Source organism: Anabrus simplex, chromosome 12, assembly GCF_040414725.1.
Source record: "Anabrus simplex isolate iqAnaSimp1 chromosome 12, ASM4041472v1, whole genome shotgun sequence".
Taxonomy (NCBI): domain Eukaryota; kingdom Metazoa; phylum Arthropoda; class Insecta; order Orthoptera; family Tettigoniidae; genus Anabrus; species Anabrus simplex.
Genome location: NC_090276.1, coordinates 10,749,963 through 10,769,343, shown reverse-complemented (window position 1 = coordinate 10,769,343; position 19,381 = coordinate 10,749,963). Strand labels below are relative to the sequence as shown.

The window sequence follows — 19,381 nt, the reverse complement described above, 5'->3', positions numbered from 1 at the left end:
TAGCTCCTTCATGAAAACAATAAACAAAAAAAGTACTTCAGATATGGTACTATATCCCAACCCATTGTCTTTAGAATATCCCCAGAAATCTTATCAATTCCAGCTGCTTTTCTAGTTTTCAACTTTTGTACCTTATTGTAAATGTCATGGTTATCATATGTAAATTTTAATACTTCTTTGGACTTAGTCTCCTCCTCTATCTGGACATTATCCTTGTAACCAACAATCTTTATATGCTGCAGACTGAATACTTCTGCCCAGGGTGCGAAATTGAAAAAAAAAGCGGTGGGGGTAGAAGGATCGTAGGGCTTAACTACTAATGTATTTCAAACACTATATAGGGGTATATAATTCCCTTCTAAGTAAATTAACCCCTCCCCTTAAAAATGTAAATTTAAAAGGTTTTTGTTTGAATTCTGTTGTTATAACAAGAATGATGTTCAATGGAAAATTATTCCCGGGTTTCAGTTGGACTTGCCAGAGTGAAACATGAAAAATAGGCTGCATGTGTGGAGTTGCCACCGCTGTGTTGGTTTATTGCTCAAGGTGTGGCAGTCATAATATTATTTCTAACTTATGTGTACTATTGTTGATGATTTTATGAAAATATGCACAGTAAAAGACATTGATTTCAGCAATATATGTGTTACATTTCTCTCATTTTATAATGAAAAAATCCCCCCTGGGCAATTTTAGTGGGGGGGGAATCTTTGAGATAAAATCATCGGTGGAAGGGAAAACCCTCCCATCCCCTGGAATGTCCTTCTTGGAACCTGTTTCTGCCTTAAAGTACCTATACATACTATTCCATTTTTCACTAAAATTTGTATGACTGCCAATAATGCTTACCATCATGTTATCCTTAGCTGACTTCTTTGCTAGATTCAGTTTCTTAATAAGTTCCTTCAATTTCTCCTTACTTCCACAGCCATTTCTAACTCTATTTCTTTCCAGTCTGCACCTCCTTCTAAGTCTTTTTATTTCTCTGTTATAATAAGGTGGGTCTTTACTATCATTTAAAAGCAAGTGCTATCTCTTTTTCCCCCATTTTTTTTAGAACTTGCTTTATGTTGCACCAAAACAGATAGGTCTTATGGCGATGATGGGATAGGAAAGGCCTAGGAGTGGGAAGGAAGCGACCGTGCCCTTAATTAAGGTACAGCCCCAGCAATTGCCCGGTGTGATAATGGGAAACCATGGAAAACCACCTTAGGGTTGCCGACAGTGGGATTCAAACCCACTATCTCCCGGATGCAAAATCACAGCTGCGCGCCTCTAACTGCACGGCCAACTCACCCGGTAAGTGCTATCTCCAAAATTGTGAAAGAATAATACAGTTCATGGAAATTCACATTAAAATACAAGTAGTAGAGACAACACAGTGACTTGCATGAAAAAGCTGCAACTACTCGATATGCAACTCCAAGCTGCATTATCACTCGATGCTAGTGCAACACACGATCAGCTGTGTAAACTTTAGAAAGCAGCACAAAATGAAGATCAACATATTACAGGTAAGATTTCTCAGATTTATTTCCTCTTTTTGTGTTTTTATTAATGTATATATGGAATCTTTTTCCTAGGACTTTGCACAGTACCATGCATTAAAAGATTTGATTTATTCTCGAAGTTGTTATAATAACCTCATGTCTTCAAACAAATTTAAAATAATACATCAATTTATCCTATTTGCTTTTCTTCTGGTGATGCTGTCAATGCTCTATGGACTATCAAACATTTTGTGATGCGCCATAACTTTTCTGAGGAAATTGCCTAATTGTACCTGTTTGCGAACACTGTTCAGACCGGGCTCATGGCCGGGAAAAAAAAGTCAAGATAACTTACCATTGTATTTCATGAAGTGACCCTTTCCCCTATCTTTGTACTTTTTTTCTATCTGGGTGTGCATCTTTTGTTTTTGTATTATTTCATACTGCCATACATGTTTTGCAATATAACTCAACTTCACATTTACAGACTTTCATTTAAGCATTTTTCACACATACACTTTATTTCCTTTGTTCACCTGGAATATGTTTAAACAAATGTTTACTGTATTTGCATTTGGCTGTGTGATCTTGGCTGCTGAGAAAGTACTGATTTTCAGTTGTTTTCTAAATGGGTGAGGTTGAGTCCAAGTGCTGTTTAATACAACTGCCAGTCTGGGATTTAGAAACAGTTTAGGACTGAGGGGAGAACGTAAAAAGTTCTTCTCAAAGGGTCTGATTATCATAGCTGTGGATACCTACAGTTCCACTGAGAATGAACACACATTAACAGAATGATATCTCTCATTCAACACACAGGTGTACTTCCTACAGCACTAGTCTACTAGGGATGGAAGACAAATCACGATGGTCGGTAGAAAGGAGGAGGAGGATGCTGCCACTGTGTTGGAGGGGGGACGTTGAAGTCTTGGAAGTAGTATGGTTGGTACTGCTGAGGGTAAGGTTGGTACACAGGGGGGTTGTCCTGGATAGGCACGGTGATCAGGTTAGTTCGCATGTTGGGCGGGGCGGTGGGGGCCGGATAGCCCGGGACTAACATGGGGGGAGGAGCATAGGGTGGGGGCGGAGGAGGCGGTGGGGACTCTGCTGGCTGCTGCATCTGTTGCAGGCGTGGATCTCCCAGCGACGGCTTTGCTCGTGGACTGGGTGGCACCACAGGCTTCTGGTCCGGAAGCTTGGCAACGCTAGCACTTGGAGTCATAGGAGGGAAGCGAGATGGATCCGGTGCAGCTTGAACAATGGTGCTCCCTGGAATGTGCCGATGACTGATATGTGCCTGGAACATACAAGATACAAATTTATATTTATAGCAAATACATAACATTCAGCTTTTAAAAATACAGACAACCGGATCACTACATTCAGAATGGAATAAACTCACGAGAAAAAACAGGTTAAGATAAATTCAAATAACATTAATCCCTAATAAACGTTACTAAATATTTAATTTCTGCCATATGCATGAGAGGTGACACATGTTCCTACCAATCGGCTTGTCAGAAAGAGTGACGTTGAAGAACGTTATCCCCGCTGCCAGGTATTTTATGAGACTGCTCCTAACCTTGACAACAGATGCTGCATGGTGGATCCCAGTGATAGTAGTGGTGGTGATTTTTGTTTTAAGAGGAAGTACAACTAGGTAAATCATCCCCTCTGAACAAATTAAGTGGAAAAGAAATTTAAAATAAAATAATTTATTCAACAAAGGAATTTTAAAACAAAGTATAAAATAAGACAAAAAAGTATTGAATTAAGCCGAAATATCACTGATGAATCAAAAGGGAATGTGAGTTCCCTGAGTAACTGAACACTTGCAATTTACATACCCTCGATTAATCCACTGTCGCACACAAAGTGGATAATAAGATCAGCAGTAGTCGCTTCATCGGCCAATATGCGTTCGAATGTTTCCTGCAGGCCGAGGCTCTGTCTTAGGTCAGAGAGATCGGCGCACTCTGTGGATGAGGGCCACGGTGAAGTCGGCACTACAAGAACACACTGGTTGTCAAGGTTAGGAGCAGTCTCATAAAATACCTGGCAGCGGGGATAACGTTCTTCAACGTCACTCTTTCTGACAAGCCGATTGGTAGGAACATGTGTCACCTCTCTCAGCTGTCAAATGTGCTTCACTATTTAGGAGATAAGAGGCTATGTTACAGGCAGCACCTGTTGAAGTAACATGACAACCTCCAATGACCAACAAAAGAGCTTTGTAATATATCCGACGATCACATCCAAAACACAACTCAATGAGGTACATGAGGAAAAGAAAATAACATATGAACCAAACAACCCATTTTATCAAGAAGAATACCAGTTGGATGATTACATTAATGGTTGACGCTAAAGGAACTATTCCACACTTTTGTCAAGTTCTGCAAATCATTTAACCTTGATCAGGCATTAATAAGAGAATTTGCAGTGACTCACTTGAAATATTCAAACCAAATCCTGAAGAGCCATATGTTCCAAACTTTTTAATTAAACAACAGCTGTCAAATGTGCTAAACAACTATTATGTAATAAACTCCTCAGAATAACTTTTAATATTTATCTTCTTTTCTGTATACTTCGTACTCAGGGGCAATCTCTAGTTCGGGAAAGTTGAAATAAATAGAAAATATATAATTGAAATAAGAGTTTTGTCAGAATGTAAAAGAATTGGTATTTGTATGTTGGTCGTGTCCAGAATAAAAAAGAATTGCATTTTTAAAAATCCTGTCATGTTTGTACCTATGTAGATGCATCACGAGGAAACAGCTGAACAGAATTTAATAAAAATCAGTATTTGAGGTCGGGGAGAAGGCTCTACAATCTAAGCTATAAATAATTTTAATCACGCTGGGTGAAGTACCCTAATAAGCAAAGAACCTGATCACTTGAAAACGATGAGTAAAATTCAAATTTAAATGTAAAATAACACAGCTGTAATTGTACTTGACTTGAAAATTACACTTTTATGGACTTGTGCCACATGAATTCACATCCTTTATACCAATTTTGAGACAATGCCTGTCGTAAGTAAAAAGTTTACACTTTTTCCAAAGTTCTGTCTTTTTGTTAAACTTCTTTTCTTTTCTTTCTGGGAATGGTTTAATGTCACACTAACACACTGAGGCCCGGTTTCATCAACACATGTTAGTACTTACTTAGTACTTTAACATACGATTTAAGAAAATTTGCGTTTCATCAACAAATGTTAACATTAACAAATGTTAAACTGCGTATTAAAGTTAACATCAGCTATTTCCAATGTTAAATGGCTAACATTAGCATTTAGCAACCTGTTCCAAAATGGCTGCTGTGAATCTCGCTTTCGAGGCGGAATTGCTCTATTTAGAACTTTTACAAAACAATCCTGATCGAAGAAGAGTTCAGCGACGTAATGACTCTGAAAATTTGACGGATCCGAAATGTCTTCATAGATACAGGTTATCGAAAACAGTCGTTGCTAAGGTTGTTGACGAAATTCAAGTGAGGTTAGAATATCCTACGAAGAGAAATTTACCTCTTTCTCCAATGTTGCAGGTACTGATAATATTACGAGTTTTTGCTACTGGTTATTTTCACATAATGGCCGGAGACAATGCTGGCATTTCTAAAGCCACTGTTAATAGAGTTGTTTGTCGAGTGTCTGCAGCAATAGCATCCATGAGAAGGAGGTATATAACATTCCCTTCAGTAGAAGAGCGTCAGCAAATTATCCGCGACTTCTATGAAATAAGCCGTTTTTCTGGTGTTTGTTCTACGTGCAATAGATTGCACACATGTAAGAATCCAATCACCTGGAGGCAATTGGGCCGAAATATATCGTAATCGAAAGGGATATTTCTCTATTAATGTTAATGTGATTAGTGAGCCTAGCCTCCAAATCAGGGATATACTTGCTAGGTGGTCTGGTTCTGCACACGACAATACAATATTTAATAACTCCCATATCGGAGCACAGTTTGAAGTGGGACAATTAACGAAGTGATTTTGTTAGGTGACAGCGGATACCCGCTAAAAAAAGTATCTGTTTACCCCATTGAAACTCTCGTGGACTTTTCCCGCGCCTCGTCCTTTTCTTTTATCGTCAAGCCATCTGTGCGCTTGCACTCAATAACATATATTTACTAGCTAATTCAATTAACAACTCTTTTTCGAAGGAGGAAAAATGAAAACTACGATTCCGTTTCACTTCACGCGCCATATTTTACAGCTGTGCTCAAACAAAAGCGCATCGGAGCGCGCTGTAAAACAGCATGTTCGTACCACTGCCTCCTTGATTCGCACCAGTTCGCAATATTGAGAGAGTTAACAGTCGATTAGTTAACATTTCACAAGAAAAGTTTGATGAAACGCAAGAAACCTAACAAGATGTTAAATTTCTAACTCCGTATTAACTAACTACTTGTTAGTATATATTTAACATGTGTTGATGAAACCGGGCCTCTGAAGGTTTTTGGTGACACAAAGATGGGAAAGGACTAGTATTGCCAAGGAAGTAGCTGTGGCATTGGTGTGAAAATGGGAAACACAGAAAACCATCTTCAGGGCTGCCGACAGTGGAATTCGAACCCGCCATCTACCGAATACAAGGTCACAGCTGCACGACCTTAACTGTACAGCCAATTCGCTCTTTAATTTTTCTTTTTTGTTTACTTTTCTATTGAATAATTCATTCGTTACAAGAAATTGATTTCATTATTGACGTTTATTGTCAACTTTGAACAACTGTGAAAAGATTTTTTCAGGATAAATTCCACCTTTACAATACTTTAATACGATCCTCGCAGTTTGTGTCACCTTACGTCCTGAACCATGTTACTCTTATCCGTCGGTGCACACTTCCCAAAACTGCGAAGTAACCATGTCCTAGTTACAAATTTGCGATAACTATTGGCAATATAGTGTTCGTATTGAAGTAAAGGATCGAGGCATACAGCTAGTTTAATCGGCCCACCAGTGACCCGAAGGAATTTTTCTGCATCTTCCATTCATATAGCTTCGCGTCACCCTGTGTTTGGACTGTTGTCTAACCTATATTTTTACGCAGGAATCACTTGCATGGTTACGGTGAATGAAGCTTACAATGTTGCTGCCTTCAGATGGCAGATTGTTGTTTAATACGACATCCCTTCTGACATCTTGTGTAACGTATTCCTTTCTACATTGCTCTCAGGAGAGCGAATATAGGTTTTCAGATTTTTATTTATTGGAGTGGTCTTTTTTTTTTTTTTTGGCATGGAGTCTTTACATCTGACACACCGGTGGCACGGAAAAGAAAGAGGTTTAGGACAGCACTTGATCTTGGATGAATGGCTCATTATTTGGAACAAAGTGATGAGAGTGACAGTGATTTCTCTTCAGTATTGCATGATGACCCTACGTACTGTACCATTATGTTACAGTTGAGATGGTCATTAACATGGAGATACAGTGGATAAAATGGCGCGGAGCAGCTTCAGGAGGCGTAAATAGATGTGAAGTGTATCCATGTGGCATGTTGATCGTAATTAGAAGGCGGAGACTTAAAAAGTCCGGCGAGAAAGAAAAGAGTTTCTTACATAGAAAAACTATGGTCCTTAAAAAAATAATTGAATTCATTCTATTCTTAACTACTTTGTAAGAGAAGACCGCATTAAAAAAGATAGCAATTTTCACTGCGAGCTAAGAAGAATATTATCAACGCGTGAGAGGAATCTGTGAGATAATATACGTTCGAACGAAGGATTTAGTTATTTACATCTGCGAAAATAATTCAAGACGAGAGGAAAACGTATTCACTTCGTTTAAAAATATTGAAGTAAAGAAAAGCTACAGACCAGTAAAAGATTGGAAAAGGGCCAGTCGCATCATAATAAGTGGGCAGATACCATTAAAAAAACTGCAGAGATATTATTCAGAAGCTCTGATCAACATTCAGTAGGCGATATATTTGACAAGAACAAGCCTATTAGGAAATATATAGATATTTAGACGACTATCTTTGAGTATTAAGAAATACCAATAGATATTCATACGCCCTAGAAAGCTTAAAATGGAAGATCTTGATAGTTATTCTGCTCGATTAATGTCATCTTCTTACTGCATGGACACCAGAGTCATGATGAAGCACGCTTAAACTGGTGGAGGAAGACTACCTGGCAGTCTGGCTTTAGCTCAAGCCGGACTGCCAAGACTGATGCCCAGCTGTGACGTAAACGAGGACCAAGGCTGATTGCTCAGAGATGTCATAAGAAGCGAACGGGAGCCAGCAGCTGACCATTCGAGACGAGATAAGTAATAAGCTTCCAAATTACCAGTTCAAAGTTATTTGTAGTTGTTGAAATATAATAGTAGAAGTGCAGAATTGCCTACAAATAAATTATATGTGCCAGTAAATGAATATCAGGGCTAGATTTTAAGGAATTAACCGCAAGCATGTGCCAATTTGAGTAATAGTTATACCGTGCTCGTAAGATGATTTTAGGTTATTGTGAACACATACGGAATGTGAATATCGATGTTTATGTACCAATCTACTCGGAAAGATCACTTAGCGTTGAACTAGGCGAGGTTAAGAAGGGAGTCTGTGAATTACGGAGTAAGACCAGATCGGCAGACATGGCCGTTATGACTGTATTATAAGAAGAAATAGATTAAATATTGGGAATTCGCCGTTAATAAGAAGAATATGTCATCAATGGACTAGTAAACCGTAAACCGTAAGTTGCTTAGAATAAATGAGATGAGAATTTATATATGCAGATGAGTCTGGAAGAAGAGATATATGAGAATTATGAAGTAATAATAGTATTGGGAAATATGAATTGTTCCTTGTGTAAGCAATGGTTGGAAGATGTTGCTACGGATTTATGTGTTAGTTACGGTTATTGTATGGTAAATAATACAGCAAGCAGCGAGGTTAGGTCATGCTCATACGAATATAGAGGTACAGTCCAGGTGATTAATGGTCGATTGGTAGTATATCATGAGAGATAATGCTAGGTTAACTGAATCTCATACTTTATGGAATAGATATAGGGATATGAAGGGACATCGCCTTACAGAGCAAACGTTTCACAATGTGAATATAGATTGGTCAATTGAATTATAACGTTATGTTGGCACAGCGGTAAATGATATAAGAGTTTATTTTAATTGCAGTAGCATGTAAATATGTAATCGCACAGCACAATTTTCATAGTTTGAACTGAATGGTAATTCTATTAATGGATTTCTACTGGTATGTACACCTGCCCATACACCTGAGGAGATTCAAATATCCATCAACTGTTTTACGGAAGCTTATGAACAATTTGGTCTGACCGCCAACACCCATAAGACTAAAGTACTTGCACAGCTGGCACCAGGTGGTACCGCCCCTGAACTAAATATCACTATAGCAGAAACTCCTCTTTAACAAGTAGACCAATTCACCTACCTTGGTAGTGTTCTAACTACACGCTGCAACTCAGAAAAGGATGTGGAAAATAGAATACACTCTGCCCACGCAGCTTGCGACCACCTCTCTCACAGTTTTCTTGAATAAGGATCCCAAAATATATACCAAGCTAATGGTGTATCGAGCTGTAGATATGGATGTGAAACCTGGACACTTTACGGTCATGACATTAAAAAAACTGGAACGCTTCCATCAGCAGAAAATTAGACCCATTATGAACATCAAATGGGATGACTATATAAGCAATGTGGCAGTTCATGACAAGGTGCATATGAACAGCATAGAAGCCTTCATCATCACTCATCAGCTTAGATGGGTTGGTCACATCCCGCATATGAATGATAGCGGACTGCCTAAACAACTTCTCTACGGTGAGACTGGTCATGGCAAAAGGCCTTAAGGTGCTCCTTTGAAACGTTCTAAAGACCAGCTTAAGAAGACTATGAATAGCACCAAAATAAATGCTAACACCTGGGCAACAACTGCACAAAACCGTGTTCTTTGACCCAAAGCTACTGCAGGTGTCTCACTGTTTGAGCAGGCGCGTCACTGACAACAAACTGAAACCCATGAAAAGTGAAAACTGTCAGATCCAACCACGTCCTCCACCCCGCTTTAGATGCGACCTGTGTGACCGCATGTTTGTGCGAAGATTGGCTTGATCAGTCATCAGCAACATTTCTACAGAACCAACAGACTTTAAGAAGAATTGCTGAAGAAAATTGTTTTCTCAGAAACGAGTAGCGGCCGACGATTTTTGTATGCTTTTTCACACAAAAATATGTGCACCCTTTGAGTAACACTGTACATATGAAACTATATAGTTGTTATGTTTGCACTGCAGGTAGCATAGAGATCCCCGGTCCCAATGTTTCAAGCTACTATTACCAAGGTCAGTCAGTTTAGATCTGTTCCCTCCTAATGTAACAGCTCTTTTAGAACTGATGGATTAAGGTAATACTGGAGAACAGCAAACATGAATACAGAAGACAGCTACTGGATAAATTAGAAGAAGCAGAAGAAGAAGTCGGTGTGATTTCTGTACTGAAATAGGTAAATATCAAACATGTTATTTTTATGGTTGCCTCTCCTTCGGATCACTTATTGAACTATCAATTAAGAAGTAATGGCCTGTTGTTTGGGATTCTCCTGTTGAAGTTTCTGAAGTTGCAGACACGCCCGAATTCCTTGAAATATTTGCAAACATCCCTGGTTGTTCGGATGTAGACGACAGTGACGTAAATGCCTGGTTGCAGAATGACAGTGATGTAAGTTACGGCATTCCCTGTGGGAACCAACATCTATATCATCACACGACAACTGATGACGAAATTATTGCCACTGTGATACAAAAGGAGGACAGTGATGGTGAATTGGAAAATGAAAGTGACGTTTTAGAGAACGAAGTAATGCCTCATGTGCAGAATGCCAGAAGGAAACAACTACAGCCGGTGATGTTGGTGAAACGTCTACACAATTGTGCAGCTCTCAAATGCCACACAAATTTGAAACAGAAGAAACTTCCACACTATTTCAGCAAAGAGAAGTGAGTTTTGTGCCAAAAAGCGTTTTTTAAATTTAAATTCTTGTTAGTCTCAAAATAAAGGTTTGTATAGATTAGTAGCTTATATTCATTTATTAGTTTGCTTCTGGATTATCCAAATTTTCGATAATCCAGATCACTTCCGGTTCCACCTAGTCTAGATAAACGAGGTTCTTGTGTACGTGAAAGAAGCAGCAACAAATGGTTGTGTTAATATTGGCCAGAACAGTCTTGCAACATATCAACATTTTTAACAGCAACTCCTGCACAGTATGCAAACAACAGAGCTCTACAATGGGCAAGGACCAGTTCCTTACAGCAGCAGAACAGCTTGTTAATGCTGTATTGGTGTGTCAGAAAATCAATGGAATGAACCCAAAATCTACCATTAGAAAAAAATAACATTTCAGTACCCTGAGATAATCAAAACTACGTCACTCCTCATTTCCCTAGTACGCCTCTTCAGTGACGCCTAGGCTCTTTACGACAGCTGTTGGCGGAGCTGTGGAGGATCAAACCAGCCTTCGGGCTGAATACCCAACAAACATACATACATACTCCTACATATATTCAGATCTCCTTTACGGAACTTCCCGTACCACTGTCACTAATTTCCTTTATTGCAGTTAGAACACAAATCCTCCTAAAAAAAAATCATATGGATGAAATAAAATGGGACTAACAGGTCATAAAGAAAAAAGTGTTTCTCACCTGCAGATCGCGCTGAGAGAGGTAAGTCCTCCTGCAGCCTGTATTACCATAACGAGTCCCTCCGTGAGTGCACATGAAGACAGTACCGAGTCCCGTCTGCTCGATGCGGAGCACCTTCTCCTTACACCTGGGACACACCTTGTCTTCTTCTTTGGCACACGACAGGCAGAACACATGTTTACAGGGAATCTGAGAGGACAAAAATTCATAATCTCCTTTAAGGTGGAACACTTGCTCAGTAGGACACATAACCCTGTAATTTAAAAGATTAACTTAAATTACACAAACTTCCTTATGGAGACAGGTTGTTTTAGACAAAGCACATAAAACACTGCAGCAATTTACATTTTTAATATACAGTAATTATACACCAATATAAATACACAAGGTCATGGCAACATTTGTGTGTGTGCGCGCGTGCAAGTTTTATATTACAAGACAACTTAAAAAACTCACTAACCACTCACTAGCCTGAGATTTGTGAGGAAAAAAAAACCTAACTAACTAACTAACTAACTAACTATGAGAATGGAAGACAATATAACCTAGGTATAGAATAGCATTTTTATTAGTAACTAGCATTTTTACCAGTTCTTCGCACGGGAATTTGCAGTGGATTATGTGTTTCCTTCAGGAATTTATGTGAAGTAACATGGTCCTATTCACAAGTTTAATGCGACATGTTAAAATTATATTTTCCTAAAACCACGTGTGGCAGTAATGTGAAATATGATGAAGCTGAACAAAGTCGAGAGAGAATGAGGACAATTTCCTAATTTATTGTACGGTACAGTTCCTGGTCTGAGGTTGTGCAAAATTCTCTGTGGTTCTAAGGTTGCATATCATATCTCTGATACCTCCCTTAATATCTGCCCTATTGAAAAGAGTAAAGTTGCTCTTTAGGTTTTCCCGTTACCCACTTTGAAGTGACATTACCGACATGTCCCATGGGGCTTGGACTAAAAATCCAATTTTTCATAATCATCTGTGTTATTATCCATCATACAATAAATATGTACATGGCATAAAGGAATGGAAATAACATATTCTTAAACTTTTGTTATATACAGCCTTGTAATAGACCTAATGTTAACGAAAATATTTGAGAATAATTTTCCCATAAATACCAACTCCATGTGATTACCATGATATCATATGCACCTGATAACACAATCGTGAGTGAGTAGATTCCAAGTAAATAGTTTGGTTGAAATAAGTCCAGCAGTTTTCCACTTTTAGGAATAGACAGACAGACAGACAGACAGACAGACAGACAGACAGACAGACAGACACCATAAGGAGAAGTTCTACCTCATGTTTCCTCGGTGTTCAGTTACATTAGGTGGGGTTAATTTTCAAGCCGAGCGAAATATTATGCGTTCTATGATTTTCTCCTGTTATGAATCCTTCAAATAACTGCAGGTCTGTGAGGGTGTCTGTCACTGGCTGCAGAGCATGAAACCTGTAGACCCGTAGAAAGGAGTATTTCTCTCCATCATTTGAAGAGTAAGCAAAATGATTTAAAATGAAGGGACGTTTCACATATAGTGCACAGATTTTACATATAATCTGTAAAACACAAGAGCGAGATATAATCAAAAGTGTAAGAATTTTTTTGAAAAACTGTTCTTTTATTCCTACAAATCCTCAGTCTATTCAGTGATTTTTAAACGATATGCATATCAAAACCTGCTCCTGGATGAGTAGTCTCTAAATATGAAGTTTGGTTGAGATATATTCAATAGTGTAAGAGAAAAAAAAAAAAAAAAAAAAAAAAAACCCTCTTCTGGTCTCCCTATAAACCCCCAATCTGTTAGGTGATTTTTAAATAGTATGCATATTAAAACATGCTCCTGATGAGTAGACTCTAAATATGAAGTTTGGTCAGGATCTATTCAGCCTGTGATGGTGGAACAAACAGACACGAAAGCTAAAAACTACTGGTACGATCTTGAGTTGAGCTAAAACAGATATATCAAAATCTGGAGAAATAAGTGACATTACAGACAGTGGATCTCCTACAACTTTATTTATAAGATAAAGATAGGTTAATCCATTCTAAATTTCATCTTTTCACTGTTTAAGCTAGTTTAGTAAACGTTAATTTGGCAATGCAAAGGTATAGGGAAACAAATGCCTTGAATTTCAGCCAGCACTCTCCGGACAGAGTTTAACAAGACCCAAACCTTCCCGCACGCCCCACTCCCGTAACTAGTACCATTAATTGCATGGCAGACCTTGAATCTACGGGTTTCCTGTTAGTTAGCCATGTCACCACACAAACCATACTTCCTCATTTCACTGATTTCTCATAAATATTCACTAGAACTCACATACATGCAATAATGGTATCCAAGTCCTGACTTAAAGAATCCATCCCAACATTTGTCCATATAGAAGGTTACACACTGATCAGGAAAGACAGAATAGGGAAGGGAGGGCGAGGTACAGAGTGAACAATGATCAATGAACTCAACAATGGCCCCGAATTCCTGTTTATTGAAATGCAAGCTCATATTGTGAAATGTGTGGTTAGTGTAGTGTATAGTGTGCTGAAGACTGGGCATATTGAAGAGCTGGAAGAACCACTTCAGAACATATTATCCAGGGAGCAAGAGATTATAATACTGATCTGGCAAATCATGATACTCTGGAGAATAAACGATTTTAAAGTACAGTATGTTTACTTGCACAGCCTGCACCTGGGTCAAACCTCCCAGCTTTCAATATCTTGACTGTGGATACTATATCTAGGAAGTATCCTCTCAACAAATGCTAACTGCTCACAAAATGTGGACAGGAGAATTGGTGCTGCCAATTCAGCATCTGGACGTTTATCCCATCATGCCTTCACGAATAAGGACCTTGCAGTGAAAACCAAGATCATGGTTTACCGTGCTATTGGCACATCAACATTGCTTTACGGTTGTGAAACTTGGACTCTCTACCATCAGGATATCAAAAAGCTAAGAGCACTTGCATCTGCAAGAAACTTAGAACCATCTCGAACATCAAATGGGAGGCTTTGCTGTTCTAGAGAAAGTGCATGCTATAGGCATTGAGGCAACCATCATAGGCCATAATTTCAGATGGACAGGGCACGTCCGCTGCACGAGTAATACCAGACTTTCTTGTCAGCTCCTCTATCAACACTGTTTCTACATCAGTGTTTGAAGAGGAACGACGTAGACACAAAGAGGCTGAACGACAAGCACGGAAGCTCCGTCAAACTCAGCCTCGCCCTTCCCTCAGCCATTCCATGTGATTTGTGTGGACGTATGTTACATGCCAAGGTTGGGCATTGTGAGTGTGAAAATGTAAACTGCTGAAGAACACGTGTACTCATGTAAGAGTTGCAGCCGACGACGACTTCCCTACCCTTAAATCCCACTCACCACACAGCCACTTCCCACACCCCGTTAGAACTGATCATAACCAACAATGCAGACAGAATACAGATCTACAGACAGTTACCCACCCCTAGATTATCACACCATGACCTCTATGCAACCTACTCCCTCGAGTGTTCAAAATACAAACTGATCACATACAAAGACATTAAAAACATAAACCAGGACGAGTTCATATCTAGCTTATTTATTTATTTATTTATTCGTATCAGAAGCAATACATCGACTTCCTAAGGGGGCCAACGGCTTCAGATGAATGAGCCCCTTTGGGTGGGGTGATGGTCCCCACAGTGGAGGAAATGCCACTGGAATCCATTATGCAGCGTCTGTTCTCCAGGTTAGGGGCGGCTGCACAAGGCGTCTGTACTCCAGAGGAGCGGCCTCATTATCACCTCACTGGATCACATCCAGAGTTGCAATTCGGGACCTAGTCCCACACAGGTGACACCTTGACGGTCAACCATGGAAGGTCTTTTAAGGAATACTCCACCGGCTGAACCAAGAGTTCAGAGAATGCAACATTCGGATACGGTGGGCTGCCACCTGAAAGATACCGTGAAGTCGGAGGCACGGAAATACCCCAGTACCACATACACGAATGAGACAAAATCAAGAATCAAACCAAAGCAGATAACATACTTCTCTACACACAATATAAACTCACTCATGCAAACCGGTAAACTAAAAGTGATCACCGACACAATGGACCAACACAAAATTCTTATCATGGGATTACAGGAAATTAGAAACACTGACCAGGATGCCTTGGAATCTCAAGGGTACAGACTTTATAAAGGTATACCCGAGAAGAGAGTGATGAAGAATGTCCCACAATTTGGAACAGGATTTTTTGGCCAGCCTTAAAATAATAATTTCAGTTCAAGAATTCAAATCACAGTCTCCGCGACTCTCAACGCTCATTTTAAAGGCATCTAATAAAATATACACTATAATAAATGCCCATGCTCCCACTAATGATAAAAACAACTCCTCAAAAGACCAGGAGGAAACAGGAGAATTTTGGGACCTATTGGACCAGACCATAGATAACATTCCCAAACACCATGTAAAATTATTATTATTATTATTATTTTTTTTTTGCTAGGGGCTTTACGTCGCACCGACACAGATAGGTCTTATGGCGACGATGGGATAGAAAAGGCCTAGGAGTTGGAAGGAAGCGGCCGTGGCCTTAATTAAGGTACAGCCCCAGCATTTGCCTGGAGTGAAAATGGGAAACCACGGAAAACCATCTTCAGGGCTGCCGATAGTGGGATTCGGACCTACTATCTTCCGGATGCAAGCTCACAGCCGCGCGCCTCTACGCGCACGGCCAACTCGCCCGGTGTAAAATTATTAATAGGCAACTTCAACGCTCAACTAGGCAGAGAAAGAAAATACCGTGACATCATCGGAAAATGGCCAGCACACAAAAAAACAAATAAAAATGGAGAGAGACTAGTTGACCTGTGTAGAAACCATAATTTAATCTCAAAATCTACATGTTTTAAGATGAAACCTCAAAAACTCAAAACATGGAAACACCCTGACTACACTAAAGGATAATGGCAACTGGATCACATCTGCAGGGACAAATATCACCACAAAGAGATCTATAACGTCAAAGTCCTCCGAGGAATAGACACAGGTTCAGATCACTACGTAGTTAAAATTAAAATTAAACTCACTCCCCAGATGAGACAACAAAAGCAAGCCCTTAAAACTAAAAGAAAAATAGATCCTACCCAGCTAATCAACAACAAAAATTACCAGAAAGCAACTGAAAAAATAAAAATCACAGATAAACTTGAAGACTTAGTACGCAACCTTAAACAAATTGCAGAAGACCTGGCTCCAATTAAACCACGTAAAAAACACCAATAGTGGAACAGTGAATGTGATGAAACAGTGGAGAAAAGACATCAGGCATGGCTATTACATCAGTCCCAAAAAACAGAAATATCCTATCAAAATCTAGTAAAACAGAGAAAAGAAACTACCCAAGTCTTAAAAAGAATAAAAAGACAACATCATAAGGACACACTGAAGTTAATTGAAGAACAATTCAATAAAACTCAATCAAGGGACTACTACAAAACCTTCAGAAAGCAGCTCCAAAAGTATGAACCCCCGACCCTACTGATGAAGGATGAAGATGGTAAGCTGGCCCATAACAATAAAGACAATGCAGAAATTCTGGCTACATATTTCAACAAGCTTCTAAATTGTGAGGAACCTACAGAACTCCTTCATTTGGACACCAGCACCCCGATAAAAACACCACCAGAGAACATCAATCCCCCCACAATAAAGGAAGTCTACCAAGCTCTGAATAAATTTAAAAACTACAAAGCGCCAGGAGAAGATCAGACCTTTGCGGAAATCCAGAAATATGCAGGAACATCAGCAAAAGTTGCCCTCCATCAACAACTTATCTCTATCTGGATTAAAGAAGAACTACCAGAACACTGGACAACAGCCCTCATTCATCCACTGCACAAAAAAGGAGACAAAACCGACCCTAATAACTACAGAGGAATCTCGCTCCTAGACATAACATACAAAATATTTTCAATAATCATCCTTAACAGGATAAGTTTACAACTTGAGAAAGAACTAGGAGAATATCAAGGAGGTTTCAGACCCCGGAGGAGCTGTCCTGATCAGATCATGAGTCTTAAGTTGATAATGGACTATAACAGGAGAAGAAACAGAGATATGGTGATAACATTTGTAGATTTCAAGAAAGCTTATGATTGCATCCATAGAGAATCTCTTTTTAAAATTTTAAGACACCTCGGACTACACCCCCAAATTATTATTTTTTATTTTTATTTTTTTGCTTTACGTCGCACCGACACAGATAGGTCTTATGGCGACGAAGGGATAGGAAAGGGCTAGGAGTGGGAAGGAAGTGGCCGTGGCCTTAATTAAGGTACAGCTCCAGCATTTGCCTGGTGTGAAAATGGGAAACCACGGAAAACCATTTTCAGGGCTGCCGACAGTGGAGTTCGAACCTACTATCTCCCGAATACTGGATACTGGCCGCACTTAAGCGACTGCAGCTATCGAGCTCGGTACCAAATTAATTAACATGATAAAATTGACTCTCAGCAACACCAAATCAAAAGTGAAGTTTAGGGGTGAAACATCAGAGTCATTTGAAATTAAAACTGGACCATGGCAGGGAGATGGGCTCTCACCACTATTATTTAACTGTGCTTTAGAAATGGTAATGAGGGAATGGTTTAGGAAATGTCCCCCCAAAATTAAAGATTGGCCGAAAAATCAAAACAAATTGCCCGGGTTTTGTTGACGATTTAGCATTACTAGCAGTGGACATAAAAGAAGCAAAAACCCAGATATCAAAACTTCACAACATTGCAAACAAAATTGGCCTCAAAATATAATTTGAAAAAACAGAAATTATGCCCCAAAAACCAACACAACTAAAAGAAGTTACCATAAATGGTAATAAACTCAAAATAGTAACTCAATTTAAATATCTTGGTGAAGTAATAACACATAACCTAAATGAAAAAATCTCAATCCAAATAAGAACAAATAGATTAGCTAAAGCACAAAAATTAACATGGGAAATCTACAAAAAGAAATGTCTATCAATAAATCAAAAATAAAACACTACAACACAGTTATAAAATCGGAAGCTACATATGCAGCAGAAACACTTTTTTACCTGAATAAACAATCAAAGACTGACAGACTTCAGAAAATCGAAAGGAGGATTGGAAGAACCTGCATCAACAAAAAATACCAGAAAGATGGACAGTGGCGGTTAATACCTAACAAAGTCGTGTACAAAGAGCTAGAACCCATTACGGATACTATGCGTAAGAGGAGACTGGGATTCTTTGGACATATCATGAGGATGCAGGATTCGAGACTTCTGAAACAACTAGTACAACACAATCTTGTCTCAAAAATACCACAACAGGATGTAAATGGATCAGAGAAGTAAGAGAGGATCTGAAGGAAATAGGCCTTAAAACAAAAGACACCAAAAATAAGATAAAACTGAATACAAAACTCAAGAATACAAACCTCCATTTTACCCTTACACAAAACAAACCAACAACACGCGTATTTTCAACTGAGGAAAGGGCACGAAGATCGGAGCGTCTGAAGAAGTACTGGGAGGACCGCAAAGCCCAAACAATCCCTTCAAAGAGACCTGAACGACGGACTGACTAAAGTGATCCTATGTGGTCATAAAAGAAGAAGAAGAAGCAATATATCATGTATAAATTATTAGTTAACAATGAGAACAATGATTAGTTTGGATAGCTAGAATAAAATGAAAACAAACGCCTTGAGTGACACAAGAAATCAGACAAAAAAAATTATTGACAGAGATGCAGCATACAAACACTACAATTAACAACTGATGGCTGAAAATGTTGAAAATACCAAAAGCTACATAATACAACAATTGATCAGAAACGAAAAAATACAACTTACGCATGAAATCCTAAAAAGTAACAACTCAACCAACAAGTGGAAATCTCTCCACAGTATTGGTTTGGTGGGAAACAAAGGAAGTAATGTAAAAATAGGCATACCACTGGATGACCACTGTAGGCGTTTTAACACTTGATCATCAGTACACAGACGAATGAACCAAAAAAAAAAGTCAACTAAAAGAATAATTTCTAAACAGAGGCATTCCACCAATCCATTTCAATTTTCTCATGATACACCATATGAAGTTAGGACCATGATATCTGAAATAAAATCGGACAAAAGTGGATGTGATGGAATA

The 19,381-nt window shown here is 39.0% G+C and overlaps 1 protein-coding gene across 1 annotated transcript in view; it reads right to left on the bottom strand.

Annotated features, from left to right (window-relative positions):
- Window positions 1-1,189: 1,189 nt before the first annotated feature.
- LOC136884047 (E3 ubiquitin-protein ligase Hakai) overlaps window positions 1,190-19,381 on the bottom strand; it is a 45,576-nt gene continuing 27,384 nt past the window's right edge. Inside the window, exons 4-5 of the mRNA XM_067156072.2 lie at window positions 11,192-11,380; window positions 1,190-2,784 (exon numbers count right to left, since the gene is read on the bottom strand). Coding sequence (XP_067012173.1) covers window positions 2,350-2,784; window positions 11,192-11,380 — 624 coding nt within the window. The 3' untranslated portion in view covers window positions 1,190-2,349. The remainder of the gene's footprint in view (window positions 2,785-11,191; window positions 11,381-19,381) is intronic.